Below are 13,507 nucleotides of genomic sequence, written 5' to 3'. Positions count from 1 at the left end.
TTCTGAGCAAACTATCCCAAGGACAGAAAACCAAACACCTCATGTTCTCACTCATAGATGGGAATTGAACAATGAGAACACTTGGACACAGGATGGGGAACATCACACATCGGGGCCTGTCGTGGGGTGGGGGGAGGGGCGAAGGATAGCATTAGGCGATATACCTAATGTAAATGATGAGTTAATGGGTGCAGTACACCAACATGGCACATGTACACAAATGTAACAAACTTGCACATTGTGCACATGTACCCTAGAACTTAATGTATAATAATAATAATAATAACAACAACAACAATAATAAAGTGGCTGAAAACTTAAAAAGTTGTTTTTGGGATAGATGGAAGACAGAAGTAGACTATAACTCACTGGGCACTCCAATAAGGTGACTCTTCCTCATTTGGGGAAAGTTTATACTTTCTAAGACATTATTTAGCATATTCTCAGAAAAGTTTTGTACAAAGTTGTCAAGTCTAGGAAAGGCTGCCCAAGACGATACACTAGTTTTTTTTTTTGAGACAGACTCTCACTCTGTCACCCAGGCTGGAGTGCAGTGGCACGATCTCAGCTCACTGCAACTTCTGCCTCTTGGGTTCAAGCAATTCTCCTGCCTCTGCCTCCCGAGTAGCTGGGACTGCAGGTGTGTGCCACCATGCCCGGCTAATTTTTGTATTTTTTGTAGAGATGGGGTTTCACAAAGTTGGCCAGGCTGGTATCGAACTCCTGGCCTCAAGTGATCTGCCCAACTTGGCCTCCCAAAGTGCTGGGATTACAGGAGTGAGCCACCATGTATGGCCCCAAGAAAATACACCAGTTTGAAAAGAAGATTTGATGTTTCACTGTCAGTGGACCAGAAACATCTACTAAAACATGAACCTTCAAATCTGGGGAATCCAAGTTTTCAGGGCTCTCCTCAAATCACTACAAATATGTTTGCTCAGCATTCATACATTTGGTATATTCGGGGTTGCTTAATAGTTTGGATAAAGAAACAGTGTAAGATAACCAAAGTTTAGAGTGTAAGAATGTATACACTAAAAAAGATTTTGAAAAACTGGAACTTAAAAATTAGAAAAATGATTACAATTTGAATTCTACCACTTTTTAAATTCACAAGTACTATTAAAAAATTCAGAAATAAAATATTATAATAGGGATTATCAACACCGTAGTGGGAAAGGAAATAGTATTCAAAGGATAGTTTAGCATTCCATTGTGCAATGAACAATGACTCAAATACTGCAGTATTGATTCCATTTTGGGTTTCAGCAAAACCTCTTACCCGGAGCCCATGGAAGCGAGGATTACTGTAGAAAAGCTTCATCTGCTCAGATGGAAGTGGTCCTAGCACCTTCTGAATAGTAAAAAGTTGGTCAATTTCACTTTCTCCAGGAAATAAAGGTTGTCCATCACTAAGCTCTCCAAGAATACAGCCCACCGACCACATGTCTACGGACTTTCCATAGGGAGCACTGAAAAATAAAGGAAGAGATTATTTTGGCAACTGAAAAAATACAATGTTTTGATAATTTCCAAATTATTGTGAACAAATTTATAATGTGCAGCACACTTGTATATTTATGAAATTAGAAAGTTCCATGTGAAAAGAAGACTGAAAAGTAAATCATCAGAACACAAGTGAATAAACCTATGCTAATAAAGCCACCAACTTAATAACAATTTAGTTAGTATACACTAATTTGAAATTTATTCACATAAATAGATATAAATATTTATCTTAAATGTGAAAGGCTTAATAAACCCTAATACAGTATACATATCTGGCAAGTAACACCTCATTTGGGGAATGAAATGCTTCCAAATAATTGTATTTTCTAAGACAAATAATTATCCTTTAGCTCTCTAAATGTCAAAAAGATATATCTTATCCATTTTATCAGTTCAGTCTATTAAAATTTACTATGTACTGACTTATGTGTTTCCTTAACACCGAATATTATTTAACCTTCCATTACTCAGCATCACAGTTTCTGATGACTAAGATTGTGCTAAGGTCTACTGTATTATTTATTTGAATATAATATATGTAGCCTATGTATACAGAGCTTTATGGTAGCTATTTCCCTCAAAACATTTTCCAGTTTACTTAGGGGTTTATAGCTTTCTTCTAGGGTGTGAGTTTACCAGAGGGCTTTAGGAGTGTTGCCGTTATTAATAAATGGAGGTTGTAGATGAAAATCCAGGTATCCTCAAAACAACTTTATATCTATCTCTCAGTATCTAGAGTGTTAAATTTATAGCAAATTAAGAAACCACACACACATACAAGCACGTGCACACTCACACACATTTCCAACATAAATAGTCCAAGCTTTAAGAAGGGAAAGCCAAAAGAAAATATCTGAAAAAGAATATGGAATGGAATTTTGGAATGCTAAAATGATACAGTAGTGAAACAAAACTTTTAAATCAAAGGACTGTTAACATTATACAGAACAAATTTCTAGGATAACAAATCATTGCAATAATAAGTCAGTATTTCATGTATCTCATTTCCTTCCCATATCAACCTAAGAACCACACAAGGAAACTTCATTTAGATCTTTTTGGTAAGTTTGTTGGGCAGGGCAAGATACTGATCTTTCTTTCGTTATCTGTTTGAGAGAGAGAAAATTTGTTCCATAGTGCTAGATGGAGAAACTTATGGAAAATTTCCACATACTCACTACAAGCTATTTTTCTTCTGTCATTTGATTTGAATAATTTATGCAGCTGGAATGATACTGAATGTCAAGGACAAAGCCTTGAGAATGTATAAAATTTAAATTCTTAATATATAACCAAGTATCTGATTTCAAAGGGATTTTTACAAATATGGTTCTTCAACTAGTACTTGACAATCACTTAATTAGCAATATTTATTTTAGCACTAATTTAGTTACATTGTCCCCATACTTTTAGCAGCTACTGCACATCTCTAAACATAACTCCAGTTTTTCTATAGGTATTATTAAGCAGCAAATACTCTCTGAAGATTCACAATAAGGCTTCCTCAAAATAAACTTTTGGGGCCATGTTACAGACAACACCATATTATAACAAGCCCTTCTCCTACGCTTGAGTCCTCAGATGCGGTTCTAAGAATGATCTACTTCATACTCGTTTCTCCATCGGTAAAGTGTCCAGTAAATTCAATTCTCCCAAAAGAAAATGGACTATGCATCCCAATGAGTCCAAAAGGTACACGGAAGAAATATGGACAATCACAAAATCAATCCTGATTCTAAGATTAAAAATTAGCATTAAAAACTCTAAACTCTGCCCACACAATGGAAGAGATAATAAAGTGACTAAGCATCTTTGTTTTTCAGGATAAAGCAAGCTTTTGATTAAAAAAAAATAGTAAAGCTTTCAAAAACTAATGTCAATGATTCTTACAGGCTTTAGGTCAGCAATGAATCAAGAATTACTACTAGACGGTTGGTAGACACTGGAAAATAAGTAGTTAATATCAAAATAAACCCTGAGTAACTTAAACATGTAGTCATCATGCTCTTCAGAAAAAAAAAAATCCAGAAACTTATATTGTTATTATATAAAAAACATTTTTAAAAATTAAATTCTTCATGTCCCCCAGATACACGTATGGCACGCTAAAGAAATGAGACCTATAATTTGTGCACTTGTCATCATTATCACTATATCTAATTTTATTTGTGGAGTATAAATTATGTTTTTGGGTGGTCCCAAAGAAGGAAATACAATCTAGGGAAAATAATCCTACAACTAGGGTAGGTAGGGAATTATTAATGAGAACTACAGGCTCCTTCTTAGGCTTTAAAGTTAAAATGTACTAAAAAGAAAAGAACCATATCAGAAGACCTTTTTCTGGTACTAACAGATGAATTAAAGAGTACTGAAAGTTAAAGGGTGGGCACAAAGTGGATGAATGTAGAAGATGTTAGTGAGAAAATCATCAATGCACTGCTAGTTTGAATAGCCATTTATCATCAAACGGGATTTACACTGTTCAGAACAAAAATGGCAATTGGCTCATTTTTTTGTTTTTTGGGTGGGGGTGTGTGTGTGTGTGTGTGTGTGTGATGGAGTCTTGTTCTGATGCCCAGGTTGGAGTGCAGCGGTGGGATATCAGCTCACTGCGACCTCCGCCTCCTGGACTTAAGTGATTCTCCTGCCTTAGCCTCTTGAGTAGATGGGACTACAGGCAGGTATCACCATGCCTGGCTAATTTTTGTATTTTTTTTTGTAGAGATGGGGTATCACCATGTTGCCCAGGCTGGTCTTGAACTCCTGAGCTCAAGCCATCTGCTGGCTTTGGCCTCCCAAAGTGCTGGGATTATAGGCGTGAGCCACTGTGCTCAGTCTAGTTCAATATTTACTCCATGTGCCTGGCAAAGTGGTTGCATGTAAGAGATACTTGATAAGTATTTGATGAATTAATAAATGAACAAATAGATAAGCCAGAATGTCAAACTGTGTGGATATTCACATTCTTAATGTGGAAGTTTATCAGCAAAGATGGCTACAATTAATTTCTTCCATTTCCATACATATGCCATTTTATAATATGGCTCTGCCACTTGTCCCATCAAGAGGTGGAATTTATTTCTCCATACCATGGATCAGGGGTTGGTCATGTAACATGCTCTGGTCAATGAGGCAAAAGCCATACAAAAAAAGGCTTGAAAGCTACTGTTGCTTTGGGGCTTACCCTCTTACAGCAGAGAATTCTCCAACTATCACACTTAGAAACTTGGAATAGCCTACTGGAGGATAAGTTTCCAGGGATCAGAGATGGTCTGACCCAGCTGAGATCCCTAAACTAACCAGCTCCCAGATGACCTACCAGCTGACTAAAACTTCATGAGTGACTCCAAGACAGACAAGCAGAAGAACCACCCAGCTGAACTCAAACTGCTGATTCCCCTACGCCCAGAATTGTGAGCAAACAAAGTGCTTTGTTTCATACCATTAAGTTTTAGGTAGTTTGTTATACTGCAGTATGTAACTGACACATTTAATTAACTGAAGTTCTTATTTTCCATAGATGAACTCAAAGCAAATGACAATAGAATCAGCAGATGTGGAAATGTCATTCTATTTTGGGATGGTAACTCACCCAAGTAAGAGCTCTGGGGACCGATACCATCTGGTGGCAACGTACTCTGTGTAATTAGCATTATTGCCTTCTGACAGATTACGAGCAAAACCTGAAAGATAGTAAAGTCCAAAGTTGTAACTTTGAAAAAGAAACAGTAATTCATGTTGGCAAAATATTTCAGCGCTAGTAATACTTTAAACAACATCAAAAGAATGTAATGACTGTTCTTACATGGGCTATTTATTAATAATATCCTTGCTATCTTAAAAAGTTAGTAGAGTGTTCCATGTCAATTGAAAGACATACAATGTATTCACTACAAACCCAGTCTCTTCACTATGCTAAAGAAAACCGTGTTTTCGAAGTCATCCCATGCTTTTATAATTATTCAGAGCATACTTTTAAATCAGTTCTCCCAATAAATGCAAACCTTAGGAAAAAAATGAAATAAAGTCCCCACAAAAGCTAGAAATCAATATCAAAGTCAAACTAACATACTGTAGACGGTCATTAATTTTGCTATGTGGCACTTACATAGTATTTGCATATGTATTGTTGCTGAGCAGTTCTAGCCCTTACATAAACAGTGATGGAAAAAAAGCAGGCCAAAATTACTATCATCTCCTAATGACTGAGCATATTAGGGGCCTCTTAGTTACCAATTACAGATTCTACCACTACTTTTACCCCCACCCTTTGAAAAGGTTTTAGGGCTACTGCATAGCCACAAAATAAGGCAGGAGGATAAGTTAATCATCCATCTAACTCACCAAACACAATATAGGTTCACTGTGAATAGTTATAGAGAATCAGAACATTTAAATTAAGGGTAAAAATTAAGGTGTACGTCAGTTTTGAGACATGGAAAATAGTGTTTCTTAAAATGAAATGGTAAAAAATAAAAACAATCCCAGCATAAAACAAAACCCCTAACTTCAGATAATCAATGTTTCTTCATAAGACACGCTTTGAAGAAATATTTGTATTTTTGAATGGGGTTCTTCAAGTCAGACCAAGGAGTGCGTACTCTGGGAGCGGAAGCAATTAGGAAGTCCTTGCTAGGGATACACAGGACACAGAATACCGCATGTGGTGCTGCCAGGAGGAACTTTCTGACCATTTACAACAGTCTTTTCTCTGAGAAATAATGCCAGACCAGGAGTAATCTTTTCCTACTATTAACCATTCTATAGGCATTCTTTTATATTTATAACTTGCTTTATATTTTCAGTAACTTAAGTCTCCGCTTTGGGTGGTAATCACAATTATGGACAGGAAATCAGAAACAGATGCTGTTCCTGAAAATCATAAAGCTAAGAAAACGCTAAAAATGCCACAATTAAAATCTTTCAGATCCAGTATTCAATATTTCCTTTTTCCTAAGCACATTCTTTATAAATTTAGGACATAGAAAGACTCTTTTACATACTATTCCTTATCATAAAGTATGACGAAAATTAAGTCCTGTAAAATATTTTTTCTCAGGCAAACAGGTTGATAATATTCAAAATCTTTGAAAATACTGAGTGACAACAGCTACACATGCTTCCAATTGCTACACTGGACAAAATGGGTCATTCTACGAAGCAAATTTTGACAATGCCTCTATTTCTCACTTGTGTAATTCACCTCCTATGCACTAATCTAATCTACTTTTTCCTTATAAGGAGATGGATTCTTAGTTATATGTGGAGGTTTACATTGTATTTGTGATTATATTTAAATATGTGAAAAAAGACATTTAAAAAATCAAGTGTTTATTTTTCAGCACACAGGTCAGGCAAAATTATTATTTTAAAAAGTGACCCATGACCTAAACAACCCTAACATACAATCTAAATTTTTTTTCTGAATTATTTTAATTTAAATGTTTAACAGAGCTTAATACAGAGTTATCTACATGGGAGATATAGACAATTTTCTACTAGGAGAGCGTACAACTAAAAAAATTTCCCTATACATTCAATCAAAAGCTGGAATATTATACATTACTAATCCCATTCATTGAACATTTAGAGGGAACAAATGAAAATGTTCTAAAAATGTCTTTTGACTTTACAGATATATAACAATTGCATATACAAAATACTTATGTGTATTTATAGAAGAATATTTTAGTGTTTATGATTAAACTTGGAACAACTATCAATATTAAAAAAAAATTTTTGTGAAGTCATTAGATATTGGGTGTATGGGTGTATTTGCTTTGAATTCTGATTAAACAAAAACCATGATAAAATTTTAAAAATAGACAATACTCTGAAGAGAGCAGTACTCTTCCAGCAATCAATTTTTCAACATATGACTCAAAAGAATGTTCCTCTACCAATTTAAGTCAAAACATAACAATTACTTTTAATATTCCTTTAAAAGCTACCTATGTGTTACAATAAATTAATTCTGTAAGTACCAGGACTTAATTTCTTTTTAACTTACCAAAGTCACACAGTTTTAGGACATCATTGTGGCTGATTAAGAGATTTTCTGGTTTTATATCTGGAGTGTCAAGATAAAAAAAAATTAGTAAAAATGTTCTATGTTCTCCTGATTGACACTGTTATCTAGAGTAATTTCAATAGAAAACTGTGGCAGCAAAAAGAAACGTAACATATTTTATGCTGGTACATAAAAGTTTCAATGAATTTCTTTTTCAGAAACATGCAGACCACAACTTCAAAAACAATTTTTTCCTCTTTAAATATTAAAAGGATTAGTTGGATCTCTGAATTTTAAGAATAATTAAATCTAGGCCAACATATTTCAAAAAACTATTATTACTTCATAAAATACTAATAATACAAATTTTGGGAGATAGAAATATAAAATGCTTACACCCACAAAATACTTTAAAAATACATGAGAATAAGTAGCTAGCATTATATTTACTGGAAAAAAAATACAAGATATGCTTTCTGTTACATTCTTCTACATAATTTCTATATTTACATCTCTTTAGCTTTTCTGTATGGTTCACAATTATCAATGTCTAATGCTGAAGCCATACTGGATGAGTCAAATTAAGATTTCTAATTTTTTCCATGGATGTTATGAAGATGTGGTGGGAGTTATGTAGAAATTCACAGAAAATGCAGTTGAATTCTCTCCTTGGGAGGCATCTCACAATTGTAGTTTTAGAATAGAATACCCATCATCTTTATCATATGGTAAAGGTGCAAATGGAGAAAGGGCAGAGGTAGTGAAATCTGTAGATTTCAAATCATGGTTTCTACCATTAATTTGCAACCACTGATTCACTATGCACGTAACCAAATCACAGTATCATGATGGAAATGCACCTAACTCAGCTCCTTATTAATATCCCCAAACTACAGTATAGACTGTTACTAGAATCATTACCCCAGACACTAGATGTCCAGTTGACGTGGAGATCTACCCATGCTACCAACAATCTTGATAAGGTAATTGCTATGAGAGTCAAATGCAAGAGAAATATAAACTGTTTCTAGGAATAACAGACGTTGGCATTCTTCATATGACCTTTAAACTATTCTTACAAGTGAGAATTTTTAAAAGTGATATCCTTGTGCATTTGTGTATAGGTAAATTAAAATGTAGCATTCTTTTATCTGCTAATCCAAAGACAAAACATAGATACTGCAATATTTTTTATAAATATTTAGGGTCACTGTTGTATCAATTTGCATCCCACTACTGTAAAACTCTCCAATGCAAGAGAGATTATCAGGAGAAGATAATGGGTGTAGAGTCAAATATGATGCTGAGCAAGTAATTTCCCTTTCATTGTTATAAACCACCCACTTCATGGCAGTAAAGGACAAAACAGTTTATGGGAGTATAATTATGACCTTTATGCGAGGTTGATCATGCCTGCAACTGCAGACAATGGGCACTTTTCACTAAGGGGTAGGGAAAATTAGGAGGTGAAGATACATACTGGAGATTGTTAGTATAAGAAGGAATGAGACATGAGTGCCAATAGGGGCCGGCGACTTAGGGACCACCTATATAAAGCCTGATTCAGAGTTGTTTCACATTACCTGGTCTACCTGCAGGACCAAGGCTATAGAGATCAACATTTTGCTCTTCTCCTATCCCCAAATAAGTTTCAAAGTTCACATTTGTTGAGTTCTCTTATATCACCAGGCATTTCTACAGTTTGGAGTGGATCTATAATAGTTATACAAACGTAAAGATTTCACTACAATATCCAAATAAATTTGTAATCCATCCTTTTGGTGACAGAAAAGGAGATTTGGAGAGCAAATGATTTCTCATGTTTTGCACTTTCAAAATATATTTAATTTAAAAGGCAATGCCAATGCTTATGAAAATATTCTTAAAGACATTAACATGTGAAATACTCTTAACTTTACTTGATGTTTTAATATTTTCCATTTTAAAAATCTCATACTCACCTCGATGGACAATATCATTCTTATGGCACCAATGAATAGCCTTGATTAGCTGATAGATGTAGCTTTTTACTTTCTCAGGTGGAACTCCATTTGGCATTTCTTCCAGCAATTCCAGCATATTCTAAAAATTAAATAGTCATTAATTTCCCAAATTAGGTAGGCCTGTAAATTATGTATTAACAATTTCACAAAGCATCTAGAATAATTCATCCAATACAGAGCATTTTTTTTTATTGTTTTGCTTTCTATCTACAACTTTTTCATGCTGAATCAGCATTAAAATTGTGGCTTTCTTTTATGAGGAATTCCATTTTTACTATTCCCTAATGCTACTCCAAATAATAACCCTGTATACTTTTCACTCTCCCTAAAGGTTTTCAGGCATTATTTTAGAATAATTAGAAGAGAAAAACAATACAAAGTAGATATATGACACTGTAATGTATAAAGGGGGGAAGAGTCCTTTTTAACACAGTGTGCTGTATCTCTGCAACAGAACCTTGTGATAAAAATCAAGCCTTTAAAATACATCTGGAAGATCTGGGAAATATTCTTGGAAGAAAAAAAAGATCTCTAAAATTAAAAATGATCAATACATTTAGTACAAAAATTCAAACAGGCCAGAAAATACTATTGAAATAAAGAGTCACAGACCCCATACAATTCAATATTCAAAAACCTTAATTTGGAGTCAGACACCATTATAAATAAAATTCATGCAAAATTTTTTATTATGTAGAAACTCCACTTAGCCAGTCTCTATTGAATTTCCAGATTAACCATTCTCCTTTCCCACTGTAAAGTACAAGTAAGGCCCATGGTACAATCATAGCTTATTGTTTGTAGGCAACCATTCAGGATAGCAGTTCTCAAACTGTGACATGTGGATCTGTGGGGTCTCAGACCTTGTGGAGGGCCCATGAAGTCAAAACTATATTCATAATAAGATTGTGATGTTTGCCTTTTTCACTGTGTTGGCATTTACACTAATGGTACAAAGCAACAATGGGTAAAATGCTGGCACCTCAGCATGAATAAAGGCATTGGATTCTTTAATCCAGTTAAACCTTGCGTTTAAAAAAGAAAACAGAAGTTTTAGTTAAGGGCATCCTTGATGAAGCAGTACAAAATATTACTTTGACTAAATTTCAATTCTTGACTACATGTCTTTTTTGGAATCTGCATGATAAAATGGCAGACTGCACATAAAGCCCTTCTGCTGCACATGCGCCATCTGTCCAATGGTTGTCCTGAGGGAAAACACTTGGAGGATTGAGATACAAGCTGAACGAGCTGCTTTTTATGTGGAACGCCATTTTTTACTTGAAAGAATAACTGACATACAAACTTATCTATGTTAACATGCAATATGCTTATTGTTATTTTAAAATGAACTAATATTTTTATATTGCTTGGTCATGACTAATATGAGAAACACTAATAGATAAAATACACATAAACAAAAAGTTCTTCGGGTTCCCAATAATTTTCAGAGTGTGAAGGGGTCATAAGACCAGTTAGAAAATCACTGCTCTAATTTGGCCTCACAGTTTTGTTCCCACCAGTCAAGTTGTATACCTATAAAGAATCAGTTGTATTTACTCCCATGCCTATTTATAACAGATACACTTGTTATTTTAATACAATTAAATGCCATATAAACCAATGAAATAATGTTTCTTAAAAAAAGAGTTGCTGTTTATAAGAAAACAAAGTTGAATACTTTAGAAAGGCTTAATAATAAAGGAAAAGCCACTAAACTTATTGCCATCTAATCAAACGTGAGACAACTACAAAACACTGGCAAGGAATGGGTGCTAGTGGGGATAAGCAGGTCCATTGAAGGATTCTGCACTGAGATTGCTTTGCAGATGTTTTTGTGCATTTGCTTTACCTTAAAGATGCATTATGAGTATGACGTATATAAAAAAGACCAATCAGAACTTCAGAAGAGTGACAGGCAAAAGGACTTGACCCTACCTTTATAGCGTGTTAAATGAATACATACAGTATTTATGTTTCCAATTAAAATAAACATTTTAAGTATGTATGCATCGTTTTTTGATTCTCCATTTGAATTCTCTTTTTCAATTAACAAATTCATAGACGGTCCCAAAAGGACAGGTGGAATAGGAAGGCTTTGTAATACGGAAAACAAATTGTATCTCTTGTTTCATATTCTATTCTAAATTCCTCAGTGGCAGAGATATTGCCTTCCAGTATCCAGTCTTCCCTTACTCCGCAGGAACACAATTTTCAAGTGGAGGCCTAGCTGCCCAGAACAAAGAGTACGTTTCTCTTCTGCCTTGCAGCTAATGTGGTCATGCAATGATGTCCTGGCCAATGGGATGTGACAGCTGGAACTCTATCCTGACCTTGAGGACAAGGTCACCTCAGTGTGGTGGAGCAGAGCTGCCACACTAGTCCTATACTGCTCTACCTTTGTATTTATATGTGAGGGCGAAAGAAACTTCTATTTTGTTTAAGCCTCTGTAATCCTGGGTCTCTGTTACTAGCCCCTTATCCCTTAGAGAACTTTCTCCTTGCTCTCCTGAGACTCACTGTCAATTATGACGTACTGCCACTAATGTGGCAGGTGTGACAGTCATGTTCTACCTAAGAACCACAGGGTCGGGGGAAGAATCTCAGGCCTGACTGTCAGAAGACTGGAGTTCTAGTAGCAGCTCAGCCATTTACCAGCAGGGAGATCTCAGACACACAAAACTGCCTCTCCCAGTGAGGAAACAGATACACAGAGGTGACTTCTCCATTTGTTGTATTAAATTATTATTAATAATGAACAACCACCATGAGTAGAACAGAAATAAAAAAGATAAACTAAAAGAGATGTCAAAATTTTCTTATTTGGTAGTGAAAACTACAAACTGCATGATTATTTATGACAATGAAAAAATAAAAAGCAGCCAGGCATGGTGGCGTGCACCGGTAGTCCTAGCGACTCAGGAGGCTAAGGTGAAAGATTTGCTTGAGCCCAGGAGTTTGAGGCTGCAGTGTGCTATAATCATACCTGTGAATAAACACCACACTGCAGCCTAGGCAATATAATGAGACCCCATCTCTAAAAATTTTTTAAAAAATAAAGAGCATCTGGTTTCCCCTGGAATCCTAATAATCCTAATATAGCAATCCTTTTTTTTTTTTTTTTTTTTTTTTAAATAGAACTTTTTTTTAAAAACCAACTTTTAGTTTTATTTTGGTATGGAAGTTACCTTAGAGGAATGTATAAATTGACACAGAAAAAGAAACTTAAAACAGATTCTGGAAAAGGAACATAAAGCAGTGGTTTAAGACTACAAAGAACCTTCTAGTACCATTCCAGTTTCTCTAGTAACTAAATTATTACATGTACTTTTTTTTTATTATTTCAAAAAAACTATTTGTAAAGTCTGAATGCATTCAAAGCCACATTACTGGTCAGTTACCCTGGCAATACTGCTTTCCATTTGGTTATAACAATGTTGATACTCTGTCATTTATGGTATAGCAAGCACCTGGGTATAGACCGGCAGCAAACATAAACCTCTCCTGCTTCAACCTTCTTTGGACAACAGCATAGGAATTGGCAGGAGCCACCTATTTACTCATCAAGAAAACTTGCTTAAAGGTTTGCCTGGCTCTAGTTTCTTCTACTGTTGTTAAAGTGTTTATCTGTTTAAGTTTTTGACCATTTAACAACTGCTGTAGGTCAGCTGCTCTCCAAGAAATTTCTCTTCTTCTTTTTCTTTAGAGACAGGGTCTCACTATGTTGCTCAGGTTATTCTCAAACTCCTGAGGCTCAAGCGATCTGCCTGGCTCAGCCTCCCAAAGTGCTGGGATTACAGGTGTGAGCCACTGCACGAGGCCCCTCTCCAAGAAATTTCTAGGCACACATTATTGATTACTGTAACATACATTTGCCCTTAGGTCATGTTATTAAAATTGTCACCAACAAGTTGACCATTTTTTAATACATGCTAAGGCAAGTGTACAGACAGCTCAAACAATGCATGCTTTTCTTTCCTTTTCC

The 13,507-nt window shown here is 35.1% G+C and overlaps 1 protein-coding gene across 2 annotated transcripts in view; it reads right to left on the bottom strand.

Moving 5' to 3' along the window:
• CDKL5 (cyclin dependent kinase like 5) overlaps positions 1–13,507 on the bottom strand; it is a 226,900-nt gene that overhangs the window by 64,037 nt on the left and 149,356 nt on the right. For both annotated transcript variants that reach the window (XM_025373446.1, XM_025373447.1), the window contains exons 6-9: positions 9,481–9,601; positions 7,520–7,579; positions 5,102–5,192; positions 1,283–1,472 (exon numbers count right to left, since the gene is read on the bottom strand). In XM_025373446.1, coding sequence (XP_025229231.1) covers positions 1,283–1,472; positions 5,102–5,192; positions 7,520–7,579; positions 9,481–9,601 — 462 coding nt within the window. The remainder of the gene's footprint in view (positions 1–1,282; positions 1,473–5,101; positions 5,193–7,519; positions 7,580–9,480; positions 9,602–13,507) is intronic.

Source organism: Theropithecus gelada, chromosome X (assembly GCF_003255815.1).
Source record: "Theropithecus gelada isolate Dixy chromosome X, Tgel_1.0, whole genome shotgun sequence".
NCBI classification, from domain to species: domain Eukaryota; kingdom Metazoa; phylum Chordata; class Mammalia; order Primates; family Cercopithecidae; genus Theropithecus; species Theropithecus gelada.
This window is presented reverse-complemented; position numbering and strand designations above follow the sequence as displayed.